We start from the raw sequence: 23,367 nt of genomic DNA, 5'->3' as shown, positions 1-23,367 counted from the left end.
TGCCAGGGTTGGGGGGTACTCAGGGGTGACCCCACCCTCTCAGAGGGGAAGGGGAGGAGGGATGAAGGAAGAGTTTCATTGAAGGGGGAACCGTGAGGTAAGGCAGCTCTTTGGATGTAAAGTAATTAATTTAAAAAGAGTGGTTTGTTTTTGGAGACAGTCCCTGACACACATGGTAGACTTATTATTTTTATGAATCAAAAATTAAATGGTGTTGTGGCCCTCAGCCAAAATGACTATGTAGCAGACCAGGGAGGAAACTGTGTAGATGTGTCAAAGGTGATCACACAAAGTCACTTCTGGCTCTTGGTAGAGGCCACAAGGCCACTATAGTCACACACCAGATGTGCAGGAAATCCTTTCAGGCAAATCAAAGGATGCTTGGACAGATCCAGGGACAGCTTGCCGGAAATGGAGAGGCCACCTCCAGGAAGAATGGCCAGGACATTTTTGGATTAGGACTGTTTTCAGGCTTGAGGTAGCTTCTCACCAAATCCTCATCCTTGTTGTAATGACACAAACACCAGGAAAACTCAGTGTCAGGAAAACTAAGAAGACAGCTTCAAAGGTTCTCCAGCACTCATCTTTTGTACAGAAAAATGAACTGTACTTATACAATGATTTTTTTTTAACATAAAGTTAAAAGTGCCAGGAAACTTCAGTCTCCAAAGGTATTTCCCAAAATAAATAATGCAAATGGAGTTATGATTATGTATTATTAGTGTTCCCCTAATGCTGAGCACACTATCACATTCTATTTTTCTCAGTGTAGAAACTGTACAAACTACACAGTGTCGCCTGCTAGCAACCTGTTTCCTGACTTTGCTATTTCATTTTTCTGCCACATGGGAGCCTCAGACACTGAGGGTCTTCTTAGCTGAAGCACAGTGAGGCGATGTCAGGGCTCGGGCTCTCACTGTCAGGAAGAGACAAGAAGGAAGGAAAACAGAATATATTCTGCAGCATCGGGAGAAAACTGGAAGTGTGTGTGTGTGTGTGTGTGTGTGTGTGAGAGAGAGAGAGAGAGAGAGAGAGAGAGAGAGAGAGAGACACACACAGAGAGAGACAGACAGACAGACAGACAGACAGAGAGAGAGACAGAGAGAGAGAATCTATAGAGGCCAGAAGAGGGCATTGACGCCCCTGAGATATAGTTCCAGGTGGTTGTGAACTGCCCGACGGTACTGTGGACAGAACACTGGTCCTCTGAAAGAACAGCGACTGTTCTTAACTACTGCCCCTTTTCTCCAAACCCACAGTAAACTATTGAGTGCCGAGACTCTGAGCCTGCTTCCCTCACAGGCTGGGAGACAGACAGTCAACAGTCACAGTTGGAAGACCAAGGGGCAAAGATCTGAAGGTTCTGACTTGGTGTCTCAGGATGTGGCTCAGCCAGATAGCTAGGTGCACAGTGAAGCTTGGCGCTTCCAGTAGATCCTGGATCTTCCCTATAAACAAAACCAGAGGTTATATCATGCTCAAGGGCAGCTTCTAAGAAAACTGGAGGCTGTGTTGATAGCAGTACATACTTGTGATCCCAGTACTCTGGAGTCTGAGCCAGGAGGATCTCAAATCAAGGGGAGCCTGGGCAACATAGCAAAAGCTTGCCTCAAAAAAGCAACTAAAGCCAGGTGGTGGTGGTGGTGCATGCCTGTAATCCCAGCACTCTGGGAGGCAGAGGCAGGCAGATTTCTGACTTTGAGGCCAGCCTGGTCTACAGAGTGAGTTCCAGGACAGCCAGGGCTACACAGAGAAACCCTGTCTTGAAAAAACCAAATCACAAAAAACAAAAAAACAAACAAAAAAGCAACTAAAAAATAAAGACAACAACAACCAAAAGGCTAGCCAAAGAGAGTGTCTAAAACAAATAGAACACACTCACCCACATACACACATACAAATGAAAACATCCTATGGGGTGTAAAGAGAATATTTTAAATATATTAAATATATATGATATAGTAATATACATGACATATGAGATATATTATATATTATATATATGATAATCTATATATCAAAGATATATGGATATACCTTTGGTAAAGTAATTGCTTATTATGTGCAAGGCCCTGGGCTCTATCTTCAGCAGCTCCCGCATCTGAGACTACAGTAGAGAAGCAGTAAAAGACTCCAACACCCAAATAATAAAAGGTCCAGGAACCTTTAAAAATTAGTAGGGCTGGAGAGATGGCTCAATGGTTATGAGCACCAACTGCTCTTTTAGAAAAGTCCTGAGTTCAATTCCCAGCAACCACATACATGGTGGCTCACAACCATCTGTAATGGGATCTCATGCCCTCTTCTGGTGTGTCTGAAAACAGCAATGGTATACTCATATACATTAAATAAATAAATAAATCTTTTTAAAAAATTAATAAAGAAGTAGGAAATAAATAATAAAATAATTAAGCTGCATTTTAACCATAGAAAATCCATCAAAGTCCAAACTTTTCAGAATCTGAAACAATGAAGATGAAGATTCTCCAAGCTTCTGGAAGTAAAAAAACAAAAACCAAACCAAACCAAACAAAACAAATGAACAACAACAACAAAAAAAAAAAAAAACCCCAAAACACCAAAACATTACATGAAACAAAATATAGAATGACATCATTTTTTTCCTTTTTTTGTGGTCTTTCTTTCTTTTTTTTTTTTTTTTTTCCTGAGACAAAGTCTGACTGTGCAGCCCTGGCTGTCTCGGAACTCACTCTGTAGTCCAGACTGTCCTCGAACACAGAGGCCTCCTGAGTGCTGGGACTAAAGGCACGTTCCACCATGACTGGAACTCCTCAACATCAGACTCCTCAACATCACAGAGGGCAGAAGGCCAAAAACAATATCATCTTAAGGACACTTTCCAGTCAAGCAGACAATAACCTTCATGCAAAGTGAATATGCGTCAACGTGAGAATGAAGACAGGGCAAACCTCAGCCTCCTCTTTCTTGTACCTGCTTCATCAGGTAGGCCTCAGGTAGGCTTCAGGTAGGCCTCAGGTAGGCCTCAGGTAGGCCTCAGGTAGGCCTCAGGTAGGCCTCAGGTAGGCCTCAGGTAGGCCTCAGGTAGGCTTCAGGTAGGCCTCAGGTAGGCCTCAGGTAGGCCTCAGGTAGGCCTCAGGTAGGCTTCAGGTAGGCCTCAGGTAGGCCTCAGGTAGGCCTCATGGACACATGATGAAATGCCTCATCAGGAAGGCTCTGAGGCTTCACTCCTTCAAAACGGAAGTGAAGCTTATGCCATGGAGCAAGCTGGAGACTCAGCACAGAAGGCAGGCAGGGGACAGCCAGAGGGGTGGTGAAGGAAGGCCGTGACTAACTGCCTTCCTGGCAGGCAAGGCAACCTATCCAGATTGCAATAACATGATTTATGAGTCAGGAAGGCTGGAGACTGTCATTATGCCTTCTGCCTTCTACCATGCTAAGTAAATACAAAAATCTGGAATAAACTTAAATGTTTTGGGAAATTTGGAGTGACTGGGTAGAGACCCCAGACTGAGAGAGATCTTCCTCAGCTATAGTCTGTGGCAACAAGGTGAAGGACTTTGGTTGGCTCAATAGTATGGTTTCTGGGTAGGGTCTTTCTCTGGGGTAGAAGGAGGAGGGCTGGGGTCCTGGGAATGGAAAGAGGCCAGTTTCTTCCCATTCTTTCCTGCCCCGGATATCTACCTCCCACTGGAGTCCTGCTCAAACATATGTTCTTCCCTCAAAGGAATCACAAATGCACTAGAACGTAACTTCTGAAAGAAGTTGGGATCTGGGTCTGTAATGAGATCGGATGTCTAAAGACAACTACAGTGTACTTACATATAATAAATAAATCTTTAAGAAAAAGGCTGTTAGGCAGATTAAAAGGTAAAGTAGATGTTAGTTTAAGGAAAAATATAATAAGAAAGTCAGGTGCAGTCGTGACACAGGTCTTTAATCACAGCACTCGGGCACAGGCAGGAGGATCTTTGTGAGTACAAGGCCAGCCTGGTCTACAGAGTGAGTCCAAGACAGCCAGAGGTATATAATGTGACTAGTTAATATAAGTATTTGGACTAGGGTATGGAAGTGGGGATAATGATTTAAGAGAGTGAAGTCTTCATCTATCAAAATCGGGAGCCTGCAGGGCTGGAGAGGTGTCTGTAGAGGTTAAGAGCATTTGGTGTTCTTGCTGAGGACCCAGGTTCAGTTCCCAGCACTGACATGATAGTACACAACCATCCACAACTTCAGTCTTAGGATATGGACACCCTTTGAGAACACCAGGCAATACATATGGCACATATGGAAGCAAGGTACTCACACAATAAATTAAGTTTAAAAATAGGAAGCCCACAATATCCAAAAATGTTGGGAAGTATCAATATACCACTTTTTCTGCCTTACATAATCTTCTAATAATTTTAGTAGGGGTTTCACTAAGGTTCATGAGAAATAGTCATTTATCATTTTCTTGACTTGAAATGCCTTTATCTGGTTTTTGCATCAGGAGCGTGTGGACTCAGAGAATGACTTGGAAATGTTTCTTTTGTGTTTTCATGGAGTTAGGTAGGGGTGCTATTCCTTTCTTATGCATTTGATAGACAATAAAATATTTGAATAAAAGAATCCAAGTTAGCATGGTTATAAGGAAAAATGTATAACCATCTTGGGTGGCAAAGTAAATTTGTTTGATTTGGAAAAATGTACACTGGAGAACCTTAGTTTGAGAACTTCTAAATCAAAAGTAAAGAAAAAGGAAAGCCTATTTGTAGGGAAAATTTACAGTAGAATTATTTATCAGACCAAATGCTGACAAGTTCTTGAATATTCAGTTGATGGAGGAATGGTTAGAAGTAATGTATCTTAATGTAATGACTTACATTAATAATAGGTCTAAAGATTATATTCCTGTGTACATAAAAGACACATGAAAGTGTACTAATGAAGCAGAGAACTCCTTTTCAGAACACAGGGTTTCCAGAACACTGCTTTCTCAATGACGCAGCTGGCAGATTTCTGCTGTGGCCGTGGTCTCTGGCCCTCAGACACCTGGCTTTGTCAGCATACCAAGACAGTATCCATGGCGCCACAACAAGGCTAGTGTCAAGAGAATCACCCCGCAAGATACAGAACACCAGAGCAGCAACTTTCTTGTACATGTATAAATTGTGTCTGTTGGCTCCGTGCTAGGCAATTTATAAAGAACATTAATTTATAGTCTTTATGAGGAGAAACGAATTGGGGTGGGGGTGGGCATGACTCCCCTTGTCGTCACGCTGAGGCACTTTGGCTGCATCAATGCCCACTTCTGGAGAGAGACCTGCCAGTAGATAGAATGCCTTTAATGTAAGAAGTTTGTCTATTGAGGGAATCCTTGCCCTCGCTTCTGCTCTGTTATCATGGTTAATTGTGAATATCAACTTGACTGTATTGAGGGGCCCCAAGAAAACTAGTGAAGCACATCCCTCGCCCCTGGCTCTGTCTGTGAGGGCTTTTCCAATGACAAGGAGAACACAAAGTCTTTGACCTAATGAATGGATGGCTTGATTAGTCAATGGGTTCAAACTCTGAGTGGAACTGTAGAAAATGGGCCTGGCTGAGGGACTCACTGGGGACACGCCTCCAAAGGGGAGATGTTGATCTCCCCTTCCGGTTACTCTCTCTGTTTCCTGATTATCATGAGACAAGCAGCCTCGGGCTATCACAGGAGCGGCTGGATATTCTTCCCTGCCTCAGGTGCCCCAGCCATAGTCAGTCAACCATGAACCAAAGCCTGTGAAACCATGAACCCAAATACATCTTTCTTCATAAACAACTGTTTCTCTCAGAGACAGTTGACACAGTGTCAGAGTCTACACACACACACACACACACACACACACACACACACACACATCCATCTATCTGTTTCCATCAGAGTTTTATCTACCATGCCTGGTTCATAACTCCTTCTTGAAGTCAGGTCATAAAACCTGAACCGTGCCCCATCCCCTATTTCTGTCATCCAGATAGATAGCTGTAAAGAAAGCAGCTCATCTGTCCTTGGCCCTGCTCCTCCCCAGTGGCCCTGTCAGTGTGTCACAGATAAGTCAAGAAGAATCTCAACAGACAAGTCCTGCTGAGTTCCCCATGCAGTCAGCTAGCAACTATGTCTTCTCACTGGGATCCCCATAAGAACCCAAAAGGACAGCAGCCTTTGGAGAGCCTGCAGACAGCCAAACTTGTGGGTCTTCCTACAGAGAGTGCACCTACAGTGGGCGTGGACTCCACACGCCCTTTCTCATACCCTGTTTGTCTTTTCACCTGTATTCTTTGTAATAAAGCAGCAAATGTGGTAAAATGTATCCCAGAGTCCTTGCATGCCACTGGAGTAAACATATCAAACTCAAGGATGATGAAGGTTGTGGGTATCCTGATTCACAGGCAATCATCGGTCAGAAGCCTGGGCTGTGACTGGCATCTAAGGGGAGCGGACTGTCTTGAATAGTTCAAGTCATGAACATGTGGGATTTGCTGCTGCACTTGTGTAGACAGCGTAAGGACTGGATTAGACTAGGGGACACCCAGTTAGCTGCTTTCCGTTGCATGATTAATTACTTGCTTGTTAAATGGGGAGATTATATGCTATTTGAGGTTCCAGAAGGCTTCTGTGTCGGTTATGGCATAAAACAGAGGAAAATGAGCCCGGCCTGAGTAGCCCAAGCCACCACAGTGTCTCTGTTGTACCATACAGCAGGAGCAACTACACTAGTCAGGTTTCATTGAGCACTCCTTGCAAGCGGCCAAAAGAGTAAAAAGCAACACAGGAAATGCTCTCTTGTTTCAATGCATAATTCCCGTGTTGATGGCTTTCTGGAGGGCAGTGCCTATCTTCTGGAACATGAAAAGCGTGCTTCACAGCCATTAACAAGCCACAAGCCACTTTAATCTCACTTACAGGAGGTCATGGCAGCTCTTACATAACCAAGATCCCTGGGCAGAGCAAGCTCTTGGGCAGAGCTGAGCAGCATCTCAGTCTCTGGAGGAAGGACATAAGCAAACCCTGCCCTCCACTGCGCAGTTCTGGGCTGTCAGGCCTTCTCCAGGCCTCCCAAGGCAGACAGACCCTCTCTCCCCTCCAAGAATGGAGTGTAAGAATCCCACGGCACAGTCGGCTCCGGGGAGAGTAGCAGCATTCCAGCTGGCCAATCAGAGAGCCAATAGATTTTTTTGTAGCTTCCTCTTTAAGCGTTCTCTTCTGGGAAAACTGCATGGGCTTACATACGCTGTGGTTATGGCCAGCCTGCACTTTCCCTCTGCCAGCTCGTCCTGTCCTGTGCCACTCACACCAGTTAGAGCCACCGAGGCCTGTTCTCTCTACCTGCGCTTGCCTCAAGCTGAGTTTTTGTCACTTGTACCAAAGAAGTTCCGACTAAGACAGCATGCCAGATCCTTAGATTGCATTAGGTTTTTGATAACCTTAAATGTCCCTTTGGTGATTACTTTTGTTTTTCTTATCTATTTACCTATGAATATATGTATGTATGTATGTATGTATGTATGTATGTATGTATATATGTATGTATGTATCATCTATCTATGTATCATCTATGTATGTATGTATGTATGTATGTATCTATCTATCTATCTATCTATCTTGAGGCAGAGTCTTTCTGCGTAGCCATGGCTGGCTTCAGACAGGTGACCCTCCTATGAGCTGGGATCATAGCTGCCTGTCACCATACTTTAGAGACGCCTTCCTCTATCATCCAAGCCACTGTGCTTCCCTAGTCAGACACACTGACGTTCCTTGTCTACTGCTTTCTGAGAGGCTGCGCTAACTTCAGTTCAGAGACGTGAACCACAGACGCCAAGGTTTGTCCTCGATGGTATTATGCCATTCCTGCTTTCTCCGTTGAAATGACTTTCTGACTTTCTGACTTATTTCACAACATGCTACCAGCAACAGAGACATGTTGGCTACTACTTTTGTCGAATTGTTTGTTTATTAGTTTGTTTGTTTTTGACACAGGTTTTATGGTGCAGTGTAGCTTCAATCTGTCACTTCTTTCATTCTCCCAACCTCACACATTACCATGCACAAAAAAAGTCCCCAGAGCCACTTTCCCTTTATGAACCCTTGTGAGCACTGTCTCTTCTGTTTTCTGGTAAGGGACCGGCCACTCACCCTCTCTGATACCTATCCAGCTCGTGGAGCACCGTGTGGTCGCAATACTCGAACACCAGGTGAAGCCTCCGCTTCCTCCGGAAGACTTCCAGGAGGTTGACAAGGTTGGGATGCTTGAGTTGCTGAAAACAGAAGAGGCAGTGTGGTAAATATGGGTTATGAGAGTTTTTCTCTGAGTTCTAGCCAGTAAAAATAAAGACATTCCCACTTCAGGGGGGCTCATTCTTTGTGCGGAAGGAGACTGAAATCAGGGTCATCTGAGCTCTCTTCACGCACGGATTGTCTGTCAGAGACTTAGAGGTGAGCCAGACCAGGGTCCAGGTGCTGTGTGAAAGCAGGGGCCTGAGAAAACTGGCTAGGATGAGGAAATGCTGAGGGGATTGAGTTGGCCAAGCTCAGTCTTCGAGGCTCTAGTTAAGTATACTTTCCTGAAAAATTCTCCCAACTGGTTCTGCACCCCTGTCTCAGAATCCCAGATGGCTCACTCTGACAGTACTAAGTAATTAGTAATTGCTAACGTGTAATTAGTAACTATTTTCAGTTAGCCATTTAATGTTCTCTGGTTTCATGGATACCTATAGATAGAATATGTAAATCTAGTAGAATCTCTCTCTCTCTCTCTCTCTCTCTCTCTCTCTCTCTCTCTCTCTCTCTCTCTCTCTCTCTCTGAGACAGGGTCTCTCTATTATGCAGTTGTGCCTTTCCTGGAACTCCCTATGCAGAGTAGGCTGAACTCCAACTCACAGAGATCCATCTACCTCTACTCCCTGAGAGCGGGGATTAAAGGCGTGAGCCAGCATGATCGACATACTTACCTCTTTATAAAGAAAAAAGAAATTTTCAACAACACATACACACATATACACATACAGACAGACACAGACAGATACACACACAGAGACAGACAGACAGACAGACACATACACACACATTTGAGAATATGTGTGTGTGTGTGTGTGTGTGTGTGTAAAACAGCCCAAGTCCAGTGACACTAAGTAACCCATATTTAAGCAATGATAACAGTAGTAAGGAATAAATCACTGTGATCAGTTTTCAACACGAGGCGTGTTTAGAGCTTACTGGAGAGTCACAGGTAAGCAGGAGCCACTGGGCTCCTTCCTCCCTAGCTGGCAGTTGCACCTGTTTGTCTAGGCACTCTTAGTTCAGCCTAGGGTTGAAGAGTTGCAGGCAGGATTCATGTGACTGAGCTCACATCCCAGAAAAAGAGGGAATAGTCCTTGAGGGGTGCAGTAAAGAAACTACCAGAATGGCCGCTGCGTTAGGGGGAAGGTTTTTATCGTACATACAGAGAGAGGACATCCAGAGGATCTGGAAGACTACAGAGCAGACAGAGAAATAATCAGCCTGGACATGGCCAGGACTAGAGAAGCGGGGATAGCGGAGAGTAACACAAGAGAGCAGTGGAGATAGAGATAGCGATGGAGGCGATAGTGGAAATGGTGGGTTAGAAGGAGGGGGGGCAGCTTTGGGAGGGAAGAGCTGGTGCCACCAGGGTGCTAGTGTGGTTTTGAAATGCATTAAGGGGACACTTGTGACTAGGGACTGTAGTAGCCTAGAGGCCAGCATGGATTTTGATATATAACCTTGGCTATTATCAATGGAGAGCCAGAATGCCCCTTCTCCTGCAGGCAAGGGAAATGACTCCTCCTAGGAGTCAGGCAGGGAAACCATTTCACAAGTTCCTGAGGAATGCTTCTGGTGGTTCTTGTCCAACCAGCTGTAGGCTAGCTTGAGCGGGGCCAAGATGGTCATTCTGGACATACACACTGCCTTTTGGAGTTTAGGAAATAGGAGTTTTGTTTGGACCTGGTAGAAATCTCAAGCTCCAGGACATACTTAGAGCAACGTTTCTCAACCTGTGGGTCACCTAAGACCACTGGAAAACATAGATATTTATATTATGTTTCATAACTACCAAAAATTAAAAAAAAATTAAAACCAATGTTTTGCTCCAATTTCAAAGACTACCCATTTTTGCATTTTCTCTGGGCTAATGCCCAACTTCATAAAGTTATAAAATAAACAGCTTTGCTGTCCAGATTCCTGTATTCGTATTATAAAGAGAGGATCATTGTTCTTCAGCACCCAATCCAGAACTCAATCCAACTCTACAACTCTTTCCATGTGCAAAATTGAAACATTGTATCTGTCAAAAAATACTCACCCCAACACAGAAGAACAATAATTCCTCATGTCGCTCTATACCACAATACCTCCTTCACCCATCCCCCTTCTCCTGATAAATACTAATGACAGATTTCTGGGTGGAATCAAGAAAGGATTTAACTCAAGACATTTAAGGAATTCCTGGTCCCGTGGGCTGAAAATATACACTTTCTTCTGGGCCACGGGAAGGAAGTTCAGGAAACTGTGACACAATAGCCCTTGGGTTTTTGAGAGCATTATGGCCCCAGAGAATGGCTCAGAAGAGGCAAGGACCGACAGGAAGGGAGAGTGTAGGCCTTCTGACATGTAAGAGATGATAGGGGCTTGGACCAGCACAGAGACTAGAGGGACGGCAGAAAAGCTCTGTTTAGAGTTATTTTGTTACAAGTCAGCATGTGGCAATGAACCCGAGTTGACAGACAAGGAAAGGGAAGATAGCAAGAATGAACAAAGATGTGTTCAATTGAGGGCTTGCTGATGTCAGCAGAGAGAGGACGAGCAGGTCCAGAAGCAAGACACTGCTGTTCTTGACCCTTCAACTTCACAGGACCTGAAGATTCCAAAATCAGGTTAGCTGGAGCCAGAACTGAGGATAAAGTCAGAGAGCCCCCCCAGATGCCAGGGTTGGAGCTGTAGGAAGAGGTAGGCCAAGACAGCAGGAAATCCAAAGAACCCAGATACCCAGAGAGATGAGGAAGAGGCATAGAAGAGAGAAAAACAGGTCCCCAGTGGCAAGAAAGAAGAGGAGGACAGTGCCATAGGTGGTCAGCGGCGACAGGGGTTGCTGGAAGGCCAGGTGGGGAGTGCACTGAGAGGCACCCCGAGGACTTCTCATTTGGGGCGTTTTTGAGACCCACTGTGGTATCCCTGCAAGGGGCGGTAAACCAGACTGTGGTGAAGTTGGCATCTCAAGTCACCTTCCTTCTCTCTGTCCATTAACTCACTGGGCTGGGGTGGTGGGGTAGAGTCAGGAGGACACTTGGTCCTGAAGCAGGGTCTCAATCTCTACCCTGTAGCTTTGAATCTCAGCTTCAGTAACTGTGGATGTTTGTCTGTGAAGGTTCCCAGGTGTCCTTCTCAAGGCCCACAAGCTCCCCGAGGCTCAGGATAGCTGCGAATACAGCCCGACACAAAATTGGAAACATACTTAAAGCATCATGAGGTTGTTTGTTTGTTTGTTTGTTTTTTGTTTGTAATTCTGCTGTGTAGTTCTTGAGCGTGAACTCTGTAGATGTCAGTTCTGTGTGTCACGATGTCAGAAGATTGGACATGCCTGGGCCTTATTTCCACATTAGTATAGAAGGGAGTTCTTGAGGAACATGCAAATGAATTAGATGACAAGAACCAAATGTCATGTACAAGGAATGTGAATACAAAAAACAGATTAAATTGCCAAATATACTACAAAAGTGTTGCAGCTTGTTTAGCCACAATTGCTCCTGGTGTATGGGGGGGGGAAGGGGAGCTGGGGGGACTGGGAGGAGGGGGGGCTGAGGTGTGGGGGGAGGAGGGCTGGAGGGGAAGGGGGTGAAGCCACAGCCTTAAACTTGGTTTTCTTTCTTGGAATTCTCTCTCGGGCTGGCCCAGTCTGGGAGATCTTGATTGTCCTTTCTAGGTCATTACCACTGTCCTGATCAAGGCTCCGTTAAAAGCAAGGCTGGTCAAGTTTGACATTTCTCTCCCTTTATTTTCTCTCTGATGTTTTCTGTTATTGCTGCCAAGTGAAGCACTTTCTATGGCATAAAAATAAATTATTTTAAAAAAATATTTATTTGTATTTTATGTCTGCGAGTGTTTTAACTGTATGTATGTATGCACACTATGTATACATACATACTGGGCTCAGAAAGCACTGGATCCCCAGTACCAGGGTTGCAGGCTGTTGTGAACCAAACTAGGTCCTCTGCAAGAACAACATGCACTCCTAACCGCTGAGCCTTCTCTGCATGCCCCAAGACTCCTGTTTGTGTCTTGGTATCCCCTTCGTTAAATTTGACCTGGTCTTCACTTGGTTTTCCTACGAAGAGCAGATGTCACATGTCCTTCCCGGATAGTTCCTGTGTCTGTCCTAGGCCCCAGTTCTTCCTCTGGTCCTTCCTGGATAGTTCCCGTGTCTGTCCTCGGTCCCAGTTCTTCGTCCACCACCCACCTATTGCGACAAGCTCAGGCCCTGCCTCCCTGGAGGTCTGTTGTTTACCTTCCCTTCTCCACGGCACCTTTAAGACTTTAATATTCATTGCCAACATTTAATGATCAGGAAATGTCACTTTAAAATCCTGGTCACAGGGCTGCTCTGGAAAATGCTGGTGATCTGGCAGCTCCAGGCCCATCATCCGTGGCTTTAATGAGCTGGCCCTGAGAAGAGTGGTGCACATCGGTGAGGGACCGTGTGCTTTCGTCTGCTGCTCTCCTCACCTGTCCCTCACCCCGTGACACCGAGGCCTGGTGAGACAGCCCATCAGACCACTCTCCCATCACTGATTCCAAATATTCAAGGAAGTGAACTATTCCTGGTACACATTTCTGTCTAAAGTAGGAAAGCCCACAGCCAATAGTGATGACAGCACATTTCAAGACCAATAACAAAGTGTATTACTCACCACGATGAATCATTCATTCCTCAAAACCTGCTTGGTCCCCTGGAGGTACTGCCTTAGTGATCTCCTAGAGGGTCCCTCGTGGCCACATGGTTTTAGACTGACTAGTATGCAGATCGCTGTGTCTGTGGTCTCTCTTTCCTTCTGGTCTGTATTCTTTGTGGGTGAGTAAGGGGATGCTGACCTTGTGTCTGTGTTTTAGGGAAACACACTGAACCTTTTTCTCAATGGTTATTATGTATTGGTTTTCCTTTTTAAAACCTTCTTCTCCCACAACTGTGGTAAATAACAAAAGAGCAGAAAGTGGGAGTTGTCCCAGTAGAATGGTTTTTCACAATCCTTTAAAATTGTGAACTTAACTCTTCCGTCTCATAGACATTTTGGAAGGAGTCCTTCCTCAGTTCCTGTCCATGCTGGATGGAAATGGCAGGCCCTTCTCCCTGCTCATCGCCTCAAAATGATTAATTCCACGTCCTTCGGCAGGCGGATTTCTGAGTTTGAGGCCAACCTGGTCTATAGAGTGAGTTCCAGGACAGCCAGGGCCACACAGAGAAACCCGGTCTCGAAAAAACCAAAAATCCAAAAAACAAAAAAACAAAACAAACATACAAAAAAAAAAAAACCCCAGAAACATCGAGGGTTCGAGGTCCTGGGCTTCTATAGGTTACTCTCTTTCCTCATTCTTCTGTCCCCAAAGGCAACTTCCCAAAGTAAACTACTAACACGGGTGTGGTTCCATATCTCAGATGTTAGCTTCTGGGGCAGAGGAATGCACTGAACACAGGCATGACATGAGAAGTGGGCCTGGCTCCTTCTATAGAACGGAACCGTGAATCTGGACCAGCTGCCAGTCACGTGGTACTCATGAAGGCTGGGTGAGCCCGGTGGAAGGCAGACCCATGGAGAACCAACACAAACATGAATACTCTCAGCGTGCATTGGCTTTGGATGACATGCAGGTGGCCGTGTAACAACGGTGGCACAAGAGAAAGATGGAGACGTGGTAATTATAGGGCGTATTGCGTGACCTGGCTTTTATTAGCTCTTTTAAATCATTAAAAAGGAAAAGAGAAAAAGACAGGTCGGACTTAGTCACCTGACAGCTTTGTGCTTGGGAGGTAGAGGGTTGCCAACCATTGTCTAAGGGACGTTTGTTTCCTGTAGAAGCAAGACAGACGCTGAAAAGACTTCCCCTTCAAAGTACTGTGTTCCAAAGGAGACAATATGTAGTCTCAACAGGTCCCTCAGACTACGGTTAGGAGTAAGGTCAGAAAAGAGAAGGAGGGGTACTGATGTTTGGGGTGATGAGTGTGGAAACCCTAAATCCTAAAGTTTCCCAAACGCTCTGGACCCAGGAGAGGCTTGCACACTGGCAAGGTGAACTGAAGATGCTTCCACAGTTTAAGATCCTTGTCACAGTTCAGGTGCCTCTGCAAAAGACGGTCATCCTTTGTAAATGCAGTCCCTACTCCTCCAAGCCAAAAGACCCCTGATTACAATGAAGCAGCCTGAAGGAGGAAGCATCCATCGTCGAAGAACAAGACCTTACTCATCTGTGCTAGCAGGAATCCTGAGAGGCTTGGACCGGACGGCCAGCACCGTGAATATAAAAACTGCATGAGGCACGTTCTTTGATGGATTGTGGTTTGGGCTTAGCTCCTGAAAAGGGCACCTGACGACAGTTTATATTTCGGGCACAACTGTCTAGAGGTTGGGCTTTCTGCAGATAACGTGGATACACAGAAACCGCCTTGGCAGAGCATGGAAGGAGGAAGGGATTAAAGAACTGAGGAGTTAGGAATTCTAAATTGGAATGTTAGGTGGACCTGCAGAGCCCCGCCCCCACACATGATCATATTTCCTTTGAAGGCCCTGAAAATACTCTCTCCACTAAAGCCCTGTAAACAGTAAGGTTGTTGTGGGCCTGGATGATTGATCCATCCATGGCTGCTTTGGGTGAGCTGGGTGGAAACTATTGTCTTTATTGTATTGCCGTTGCTACCGTGGGAACCAGTCTCTCTGCTTCCGATAAGAAAAGGATTCTAGAGAGGCCAACATCAGGTACCCAGATGGCATGTAATGACTGCAATGAGAAGCAGGGCCAGAACACCTCACTTCACAGAGCTCTGAGCCAACCCATACAACGCCACGGCATGGATTCCTGAAGAGGAGGTGGGAGACTGGCTGCTGCTAACGGGTTGACTGATTTGTAGTAACAGAAAGAATTGAAAGATAACCAAGCTGATGTTGACATTTAAAATAGAAAGTTGCAGGTCTTCATGCAGCTTCCAAACCAAAATGCATTTGAGGAAGGACCCTGCGATGCCACAACAGACATCCCTAAAGGGATCTGTGACCACTTCGTAAACCCATGAAGCCTTTCGGTTTGAGGTCTGAGCACTGCTACCTCAGACTCAATGTGTTCTCAGGGCCCTGGGTTAGAAAACTGACCGACAGTGGGATAAACAGATCCACAGAACCACCCCGAGTTTATTCCCTCCACTCCCACGTGTGAATTTCAGGTAGATGCTTCATTCTACGTGAATGCACACATTCATTTCATAATCATAATATGGTAAGAGAGGGACAAACAGAAACCCTCAAAACTGCCTGCCTTCCTCTCAGCCCAACCCTGGACAAAACAGTCAAAAGGAAAACACCATTCTTGGGAAATTGCAGTTGGGCTGGAGGGCTAAGGATTGCTCATGGGCTTGCTGGAGGCCCCACAGAAGGACAGATTGTGCCAGCCTGGCTCTCTGACCAGCCACCTGGCCTGAGATCTCTTCTGGAGCCTTCTGAAAACCCAGCAGGCCACTGATGTGTGCAGTGGATGGTTGAGCTGTTTTGTTGTGAGAAACACCATGAAAGAATTATTAGAACAGCCATGGTCACAATGGGAAACAATGCAGAGTTGTCACGACAAGGGCACCACGCATCGGCCGCTGTGGGCTTGCTTCTCACTGTGGGCGTAATGCTGGTTCGTTTAGAAACTCCTACCTTCCATTGCTCCAGCAAAAATAGAGAGCAAGTTTGATGATTTTCAGAGACACAGTTTTACTCACTGGTGTTTTTACTAAAGGGCCTTTAAGGTTAATAAACAATAAGGAAGGATAATGATTAACAGGAGACTGCCTGTTGGAAGCAAAATTGCAGCATAAAACATTAATCCTGCCAAACGTACAGCTGAATTAAAACATTTTTAAAAGTCTAAGTGAAAGGCACGCCCCTGACCCAGTTTAATTTAAAAAAAAAAATTCCATTCTTCAGGAAAATTACTACCTTCAGGTGTGGTTTGAATATTTTATAACTACATGTAACAGATGATTTTTCTCGAATTCTTGTAGGTTGGAAATAAAAAAAATAATTTAGATGGGAAAGAAAGTTGTAAGATAACTTTTTTAGATTTATTTATAATTATATGTAAGTACATTGTAGGGGTCTCAAGACACCCCAGAAGAGGGTGTCAGATCTCATTACAGGTGGTTGTGGACCACCATGTGGTTGCTGGGATTTGAACTCAGGACCTTTGGAAGAACAGTCAGTGCTCTTAACCACTGAGCCATCTCTCCAGCCCAAGATAACTTTTTAAATCAAGACGAATTATACAAACCCTCATTTTGAAAGCCTAACATTATGCTATTCAGCAAAGAGTATAGTTATAATTATATCATAATAATCATTATTCAAAATAATACAATGAGAAAAATGTTTAAAATGTTTTCATCACAAAGACTTAATGAAGATTTGGGGCCCAGGGAGATAGCACAGTCAGTAAAGTGCTGGTTTGCCTTGTAAGCATAAAGATCTGAGCTCAGTCCCAAGAACCCTAAAAAAATGATCAGCTATATAGCACCTGCCTCCAGTCCAGCCCTGGGGAGGTGGACGGGAGACCAGACAGCCTCACCTAACCAGCAAGTCCCAGGCCGAAACACAAGGTGGATAGTGTCTGACAAACCATACCCAAGGTTGTCCTCTGACCTCCACAGCATGCCTGCACACACATACATGCACACCCCCACATACTCACACACACAGACACCAAGAAATAGCAAATATCTGAATGGCTAGGTATGCCGATCACCTTGACTTGATCGTGCTACAACATAAGCATATCTCAAAGCATCCCATCCGTGAACTATGCAGTTGTTATTTGTCACAAGTGATTCAATTCCCAGCACATACAAACATCAATCTATCCAAAAATTATTTGTTAAAAATAATTTATTCTGCCTCCTCCTGTCCTGAGGTCTTTGATTTTCCGGAGTCTGGCGTGTGACTTAGGATGCAGTGCCTATGACACTAACAGACTAGGGAACGGGCTCACTCAATTTGTGGCCTCGAAGATGGAAATGTACCTACTTGTTGACCTCCGTTCCTTTTGTGCTTCAACTATTTGCCTGTCAGCTTATTGCTTGGGCTTTCACTGGCAGGGAGAGCACAGTCTGTGTAGATAAAGACCTGAGAGCTAAGCCAAAACATCTTCGAGTAAACAAACAATGCAACCAGTTACTATTTGCAGTTTATATATTATCTTGTGGAAATGAAATAAAACAGGTCTCCACTTGTTGAACAAACAGAGGGGATGGGAAGGGGCTGTTTGGTTCCTTTCCTTGTGGTCAAGGAGCTGTTCCCATTGTCTTCCATGATACTGACAACCACTTTACATAAATGTCCAGTGTCAGTCTATGCTGTAAAAAAACCAAACCTAACCAAACCAAGCCAAAAACACCAAATAAAACCAACCAAACAAACAAACAAAAACCCCCAAAACAAAACAAAACAACCTCCACTGGCCCCAGCTCCACTGGTCTTTGGAGCCAATACTGCACAGAACAAAAGCCAGAGAGTCTAATGGCCCCGAACTGACGCTTAATAGCCGAATGGTGTCTGCAGATCCTGTGTTGTATTGGGTTAGAGCAGTGTGAGAATTTTTTAAAAATTACTTAACACTTTAAATTCAGGACAGTTTGTTATCACTAAAAGGAATCAGGTTTCTAGAAAAATGGCTGGTCCCAGGGTTGGGGCAGGATGAGTCCAAGACATTTTATTTGCCTGTCACATAGCAAAGTCCCCAAACAATGATGGACGCTTATCCCCAGGGGCAGACTGAAGGAGCCCTAATAGCCAAACATGTGACACTCTGAGAATCAAAAAGCAGTAATGGCCGTGCTAACAGTGTATAATGTGCTGAATTTACACACTTGTGAATAAACGATGATATTAATAAGTGTGCATCTGGGGGTGAAAGTTCTAACTGAAAAAAAAACATTAATAAGTAAGAAAAATGTACAGAAAAAACCCAACTGTTACAATAATTGGTTCAGGCAAAATCACCAATAGATATTAAAACCTGTTCACTACATTTATTAGGATTTCTGTTTGTCTTGTTTTGGGGGTGTTTGTTTGTTTGACACAGGGCTTTACTGTGTAGTCCTGACTGCTCTGGAACTCTGGTAGGACAGGCTGGCCTCGAGGTCAGGGATCCTTCTGCCTCTGCCTCCATATGCACCACCACACCCAGTTGTCTATTAGTTTTGATGCACTTTATACACTTATGGTTATATAGCTACTACTGGGACAATATGAACCATCAGGCTGTCATCTAGGCTTTAGATAACAGTATTAAATTGCTGATAAACTTCACAATATGGTTATGTAGAAGAATGGCCTGGTGCCTCATATGCAGAGAGGTAGCCCTGCCAAAAACTGTGGGGGTGGGGCGGAGGTATAAGAGAAAGACGCTCAGCCAGGCTCTGATGTGGATGGGCACACCCACTTAAATCCTAGGGGTAGCAACTGCGTGATTCTTATTACTGTTAAATATTATTAACTTGGGGGCCAGGAAGATGGCTCTGAGGGGAGAAGCTTACTTAGCCTGATGCCTGACGTCCTGGTCTAGCCCCAGCATCGACATAAAAATCTGCACGTGATAGTGGGAATCTGTAATCTTGGCCCTTGTCTGGTGAGATGGGAGATGGAGCCAGGAGAATTGCTTCGAAACTAGAGGTCCACTCAGCCTGGGAATCAAAGCACAGTAGCAGAAACAGGAAAGACTCCCTCAACACAGCAGAAGGCGAGAGCTGACTCCTGAGCGTTTATCCGCTGACCCCCATGTGCATCCCACAGCATGCTAGCACCCATATTCCAATGACACACATGCATAGGAAAGACAAAGAACAAAGGTTTGAATTTGTCTTTCAAAACTTGTAGAGAAAACGCTCAGGAGATATCATACAAAATTCCAGTTTCTTGTTAAAAGAACAGAAAACTGATCTTCCTGCAGAGCTGAACATCGGTTCCATTCAGAGACTTGAGCTCTACAGTTTGCTCCAGTCCCCACCTCTCCACACCGCTCCCCACTCATGCACCTTTGCACATTCATGGTATTAATGTGATCCTCACCAATAGCTGAGTTTGTGAGTCTGGTCCCCTATGAGTCCTTACAGACAATGCTGAGTATGGCTGTAACAATGTAGCGACTAGTTAGCCATTACTAATAGGTTGCATTATTAATCCATTTTCATAAGCAAATTGAACAAGTTGAAGAGAAGAAACCTAGAAATGGATCCTTTTAGCAAAAGCAGGATTCGGTGGGGTTTTTTCCTGTTCTCTCTCTCTCTCTCTCTCTCTCTCTCTCTCTCTCTCTCTTTAGGAATGAAATACCACAGGAGGATTACCTACTGAGGTTTTAATTTGCATGTGAAATATTCCTCCAAATAATATTGGGGAAGTTGATACCTTTAGAAAGATGACAGCTTTGACAGGCTGTGGTGCTGGGGGCGCTCATATGACATGCTGGCTGTATTTAGTGGCACTAGCCTGTCACAAGCTCATATCATGTGCTTAGTTAAAGCTTTGTTTGAACAACAGGGAGCCCTAGGGGTCTTACTTCTCCCAGCCATGGTTGGCAGCAGGGTGGTGACTCACCAAGTACTGACCTGAGGTCTACATGTGGTGAGACTCCCAGGGGGCCTAATGCAGGCTCTGCCTTGCACACTTTGGGGCAGTCTCCTGTTCAAATCCCACCCTCTGCCTTTCTCCATTAGCTTTATTCTCTCCTCTGTTGCTGCTGCCTTTGACCTTCACACCCTTCTGTCCCCGCAGCATCCCCAGGCTGCCCGGACGCCATTCCCATCATCCCCAGGCTGCCCGGACGCCATTCCCATTCCGTATTGGGCTCCAGAGCCCTATGTGCTCCGCTCAGCAAAGTCAGCGAGACAGTACCAGGCAGGGACGTAAATCAGGAGATAAGGATGGGCAGGGTTCCAGAGGCATTAGAGATTGTCCAAGGTCACCCGAGAGCCCTGAGCAAGACCCAACCCTGAGGTCCCTAGCCAGAGCTCTGGCCCCACCGGAAAGTGAAAGCAGCGGCAGCCTCTCCGGTGCCAGGCAGGCTGTGACTCAGCACACTCAGCACACTCAGCCTCTTTCACACCTAGGCACCTTTCCTTTCTCATCTCGGTTTTCCACAGGTGTCTTTTTACACATCTTTTCCCTAATCTCTTACGAAAGAAAACAACGCTGCTAATACATCAGATAGCTGCATACACATGGCTTGTGTATCTGTGCCTTATATAATACAAAGAGTAGACATTTTGTCATCCTCCTGTAAGAACTTGTTTGATCCCTTTGGAAATGACATTGTTCTCGTTAAGAATGAATCCTGGAGGGCCAGAAAATGTCTCAACAGGTAAGGACTCTTGCCAAAAGTCTGATGGTTTGAGTTCAATCTGTAAGCCCTCATGATAGAAACAGAGAACTAAGTATTTCAGGTTGTCCTCAAACTGCTACATGTGCAGTGTCACATGCATATTTACCTACACACACACACACACACACACACAAATAAATATAATAAAACATAAAGAACACATACTGTAGGTGTTAGGATTCTGTCTAAGCTCCACCCCACAGTTACCCGGCAACAGCCAGGTATGGCCCGCCCCACAGTTACCCGGCAACAACCCACTATAAAATAGGCTATAGGTCTGGCCCACCATAAAGGGGCTGCTTGCCCTCCTCTCTCTTTTGCCCTCAGGCTTTTCTCTTCCCTCTTCCCCTCCCCCTGTCTTCATGCGGTCATGGCGGCCTCTACTCCTCTACTTTCTCCTTCTCTCTGCTTTTCTCTGCCTCCACTACCCCCTTAACTACCCTCCCATGCCCTAAATAAAGCATTTAATACTATACCACCGCGTGGCTGGTCCCTCAGGGGGAAGGGACGCCTCAGCATGGGCCCTCAGAAGTGCCCCCTTCCCCAACACCTGACTACATCTCCACCAAAACATATCCCCTCTCTCTTTATCTTTTTATAAACACAGCATTTTAGCTGGTGGTTCTGATATGTGTAAGCAGTCGGGCTTGTCTTATGGATGCACAGAGCTGTGTCTAGATTCCAGTGCCTGCCTAGGAGGGTTCTGGCAAATCATTAACCATTCTAAACCAATATTCAAAACAGGACAGGATAGCCAGCCCCAGTCTGAGTCTGTGGCGGTTACTACTGTCAATTGTTGAGGCCTAGGCAACTGAGTTGGGAGACAGGGGGGGTGGGGTGGAGGGAGCCGTCTGTGTCCTGGCTGCTGCTTGTACCCCTTTGCATGTAGTTGACCTGACCTACTTTCTTACCCTGTACCAGCAGACACCCACAGTAGCACTGTCTTATCTTTGATCTCCAGCTGCCCTAGGGCTGTCTGCTCCCTCTGTTCAGGCCTGATAGAATGGATTCCTTTCTCATCAGGTCTACCATTTCACTCCTCAGAGGTGTGTTGCAGCAGCAGAGACCTGGGGCCTGGGAAAGAGCTGGCTGCTTCCTGTTTGTCTTAACCACACAATCCCTGTTGCTGGATACATAGATATTCCTGGGGGTAGGACGGGAGGGTGTGGGATGGATTAAAACACATTTATATGCTTGCATGTGTTCTATGCAAAGTAAGTGCCTACTTCCCACCATAGGGACCCTAATGTTCTAGCACATAATGCCTGGCTGTGGTGTGTCTGTGTGTGTGTGTGTGTACCCCATGCACACTGATGTGTAAATTCATGTGTATGTGTATGTATGTACCCAATGCACACTGATGTGTGAATTCATGTGTGTATGCACCCCATGCACATTGATGTGTGAATTCATGTGTGTGTGTGTGTGTGTGTGTATGTGTGTGCACCCCATGCACACTGATGTGTGAATTCATGTGTGTATGCACCCCATGCACATTGATGTGTGAATTCATGTGTGTGTGTGTGTACCCCAAGCACATTGATGTGTGAATTCATGTGTGTGTGTGCATGTGCACCCCATGCACATTGATGTGTGAATTCATGTGTGTGTGTGTACCTCATGCACATTGATGTGTGAATTCATGTGTGTGTGTGTGTGTGTGTGTGTGTACCCCATGCACACTGATGTGTATGTGAATTCATGTGTGTGTTACACTACACATTTGAAGGTCAGAGGACAACATTGTTTTCTACCTTGTTTGAGACAGGATCTCTTTGTTGTTTTGCTGCTGCATACACCGTGTTGGCCGGCCCACACGCTTCAGGAAATTCTCTTGGCATCTGTCATTTATTTATTTATTTATTTATTTATTTAAATTTTTACCACGTGTCTGGGTTTCACTGAGATCTTAGTAGTTATGTAACAAACACCTTTACCCATTGAACCATCTTCCCAGTCCGATACCTGAGCTTGTAATTTAAGATTTTTTTTTTTTTTGAGATAGAGTCTCACTGAAGACAACCCTGACCCTCAAAGAACTCACTATGTAGACCAGGCTGGCCTAGAACTCATAGAGATCTACCAGCCTCTGCTTCCTGAGTGCTAGGATTAAAGGCGTGCAGCACTACTAGAGACTTCTGGCTGTTCTCTATGCCCACTCTTCCTGCTATGAATATGCCTTTAACATGTTTACAGGTTAGTAGTAATGTGTTTAAAAACAAGCTATAGAAAGGGCTTGAGTTCCCCTATTTAAAAAAAGCAAACACCCACCCTTTCCTTTCCCCTGAACCTGCTTTTTTTTTTTTTTTCAACTTACTTCTTTATTACAGGTATTGCTGAAACACGTGGGGGTGGCAGCGAAGAACAGTGCCCGGAGGTGGTGGCGTTCTGCGCATGCTTGCCAGCGGGCCGGTCAGTTGTCTTGTGCACAAACATCTCACCAAAAACACCAGCAGAATGTATTTCACTCTTTCTGTTGTATTCCAGAAAGTCAATTTGAAAATGTTACCCTGAGCTTGTGACCACAGCACAATCTTATCCCTGTCACTAGAACGACATTGTCCCTAGAGGATGATCTGGCTGATTTTAACCAGAGCAGTTGTTTGATTTTTATCATTTTATGAGACTTTCTGTGGTGCTGCTTACAGCTCTAAGGAGACAGATTCACTTTTTTTTTCTTTTTACAAGCTCAATTATATAATCCAGGAAAATCCTCATTGGTACTTAAGATATGGAAGAGT

At 45.1% G+C, this 23,367-nt stretch overlaps 1 protein-coding gene across 4 annotated transcripts in view; it reads right to left on the bottom strand.

Annotated features, from left to right (window-relative positions):
- The window catches only part of Cdkl1 (cyclin dependent kinase like 1), a 45,470-nt gene that overhangs the window by 16,043 nt on the left and 6,060 nt on the right, over window positions 1-23,367 (bottom strand). For all 4 annotated transcript variants that reach the window (XR_007978360.1, XM_052185733.1, XM_052185731.1 and 1 more), the window contains exon 3: window positions 8,132-8,253. Coding sequence is in view for 3 of the 4 variants with exons in the window: in XM_052185733.1 (XP_052041693.1) it covers window positions 8,132-8,253 (122 nt within the window). In the remaining variant the exon portion in view is untranslated. The remainder of the gene's footprint in view (window positions 1-8,131; window positions 8,254-23,367) is intronic.

The sequence above is a fragment of the Apodemus sylvaticus genome, chromosome 6, assembly GCF_947179515.1.
Source record: "Apodemus sylvaticus chromosome 6, mApoSyl1.1, whole genome shotgun sequence".
NCBI classification, from domain to species: Eukaryota; Metazoa; Chordata; class Mammalia; order Rodentia; family Muridae; genus Apodemus; species Apodemus sylvaticus.
Note: the sequence above shows the minus strand (reverse complement) of the source record. Positions and strands in the feature narration are given on the sequence as shown.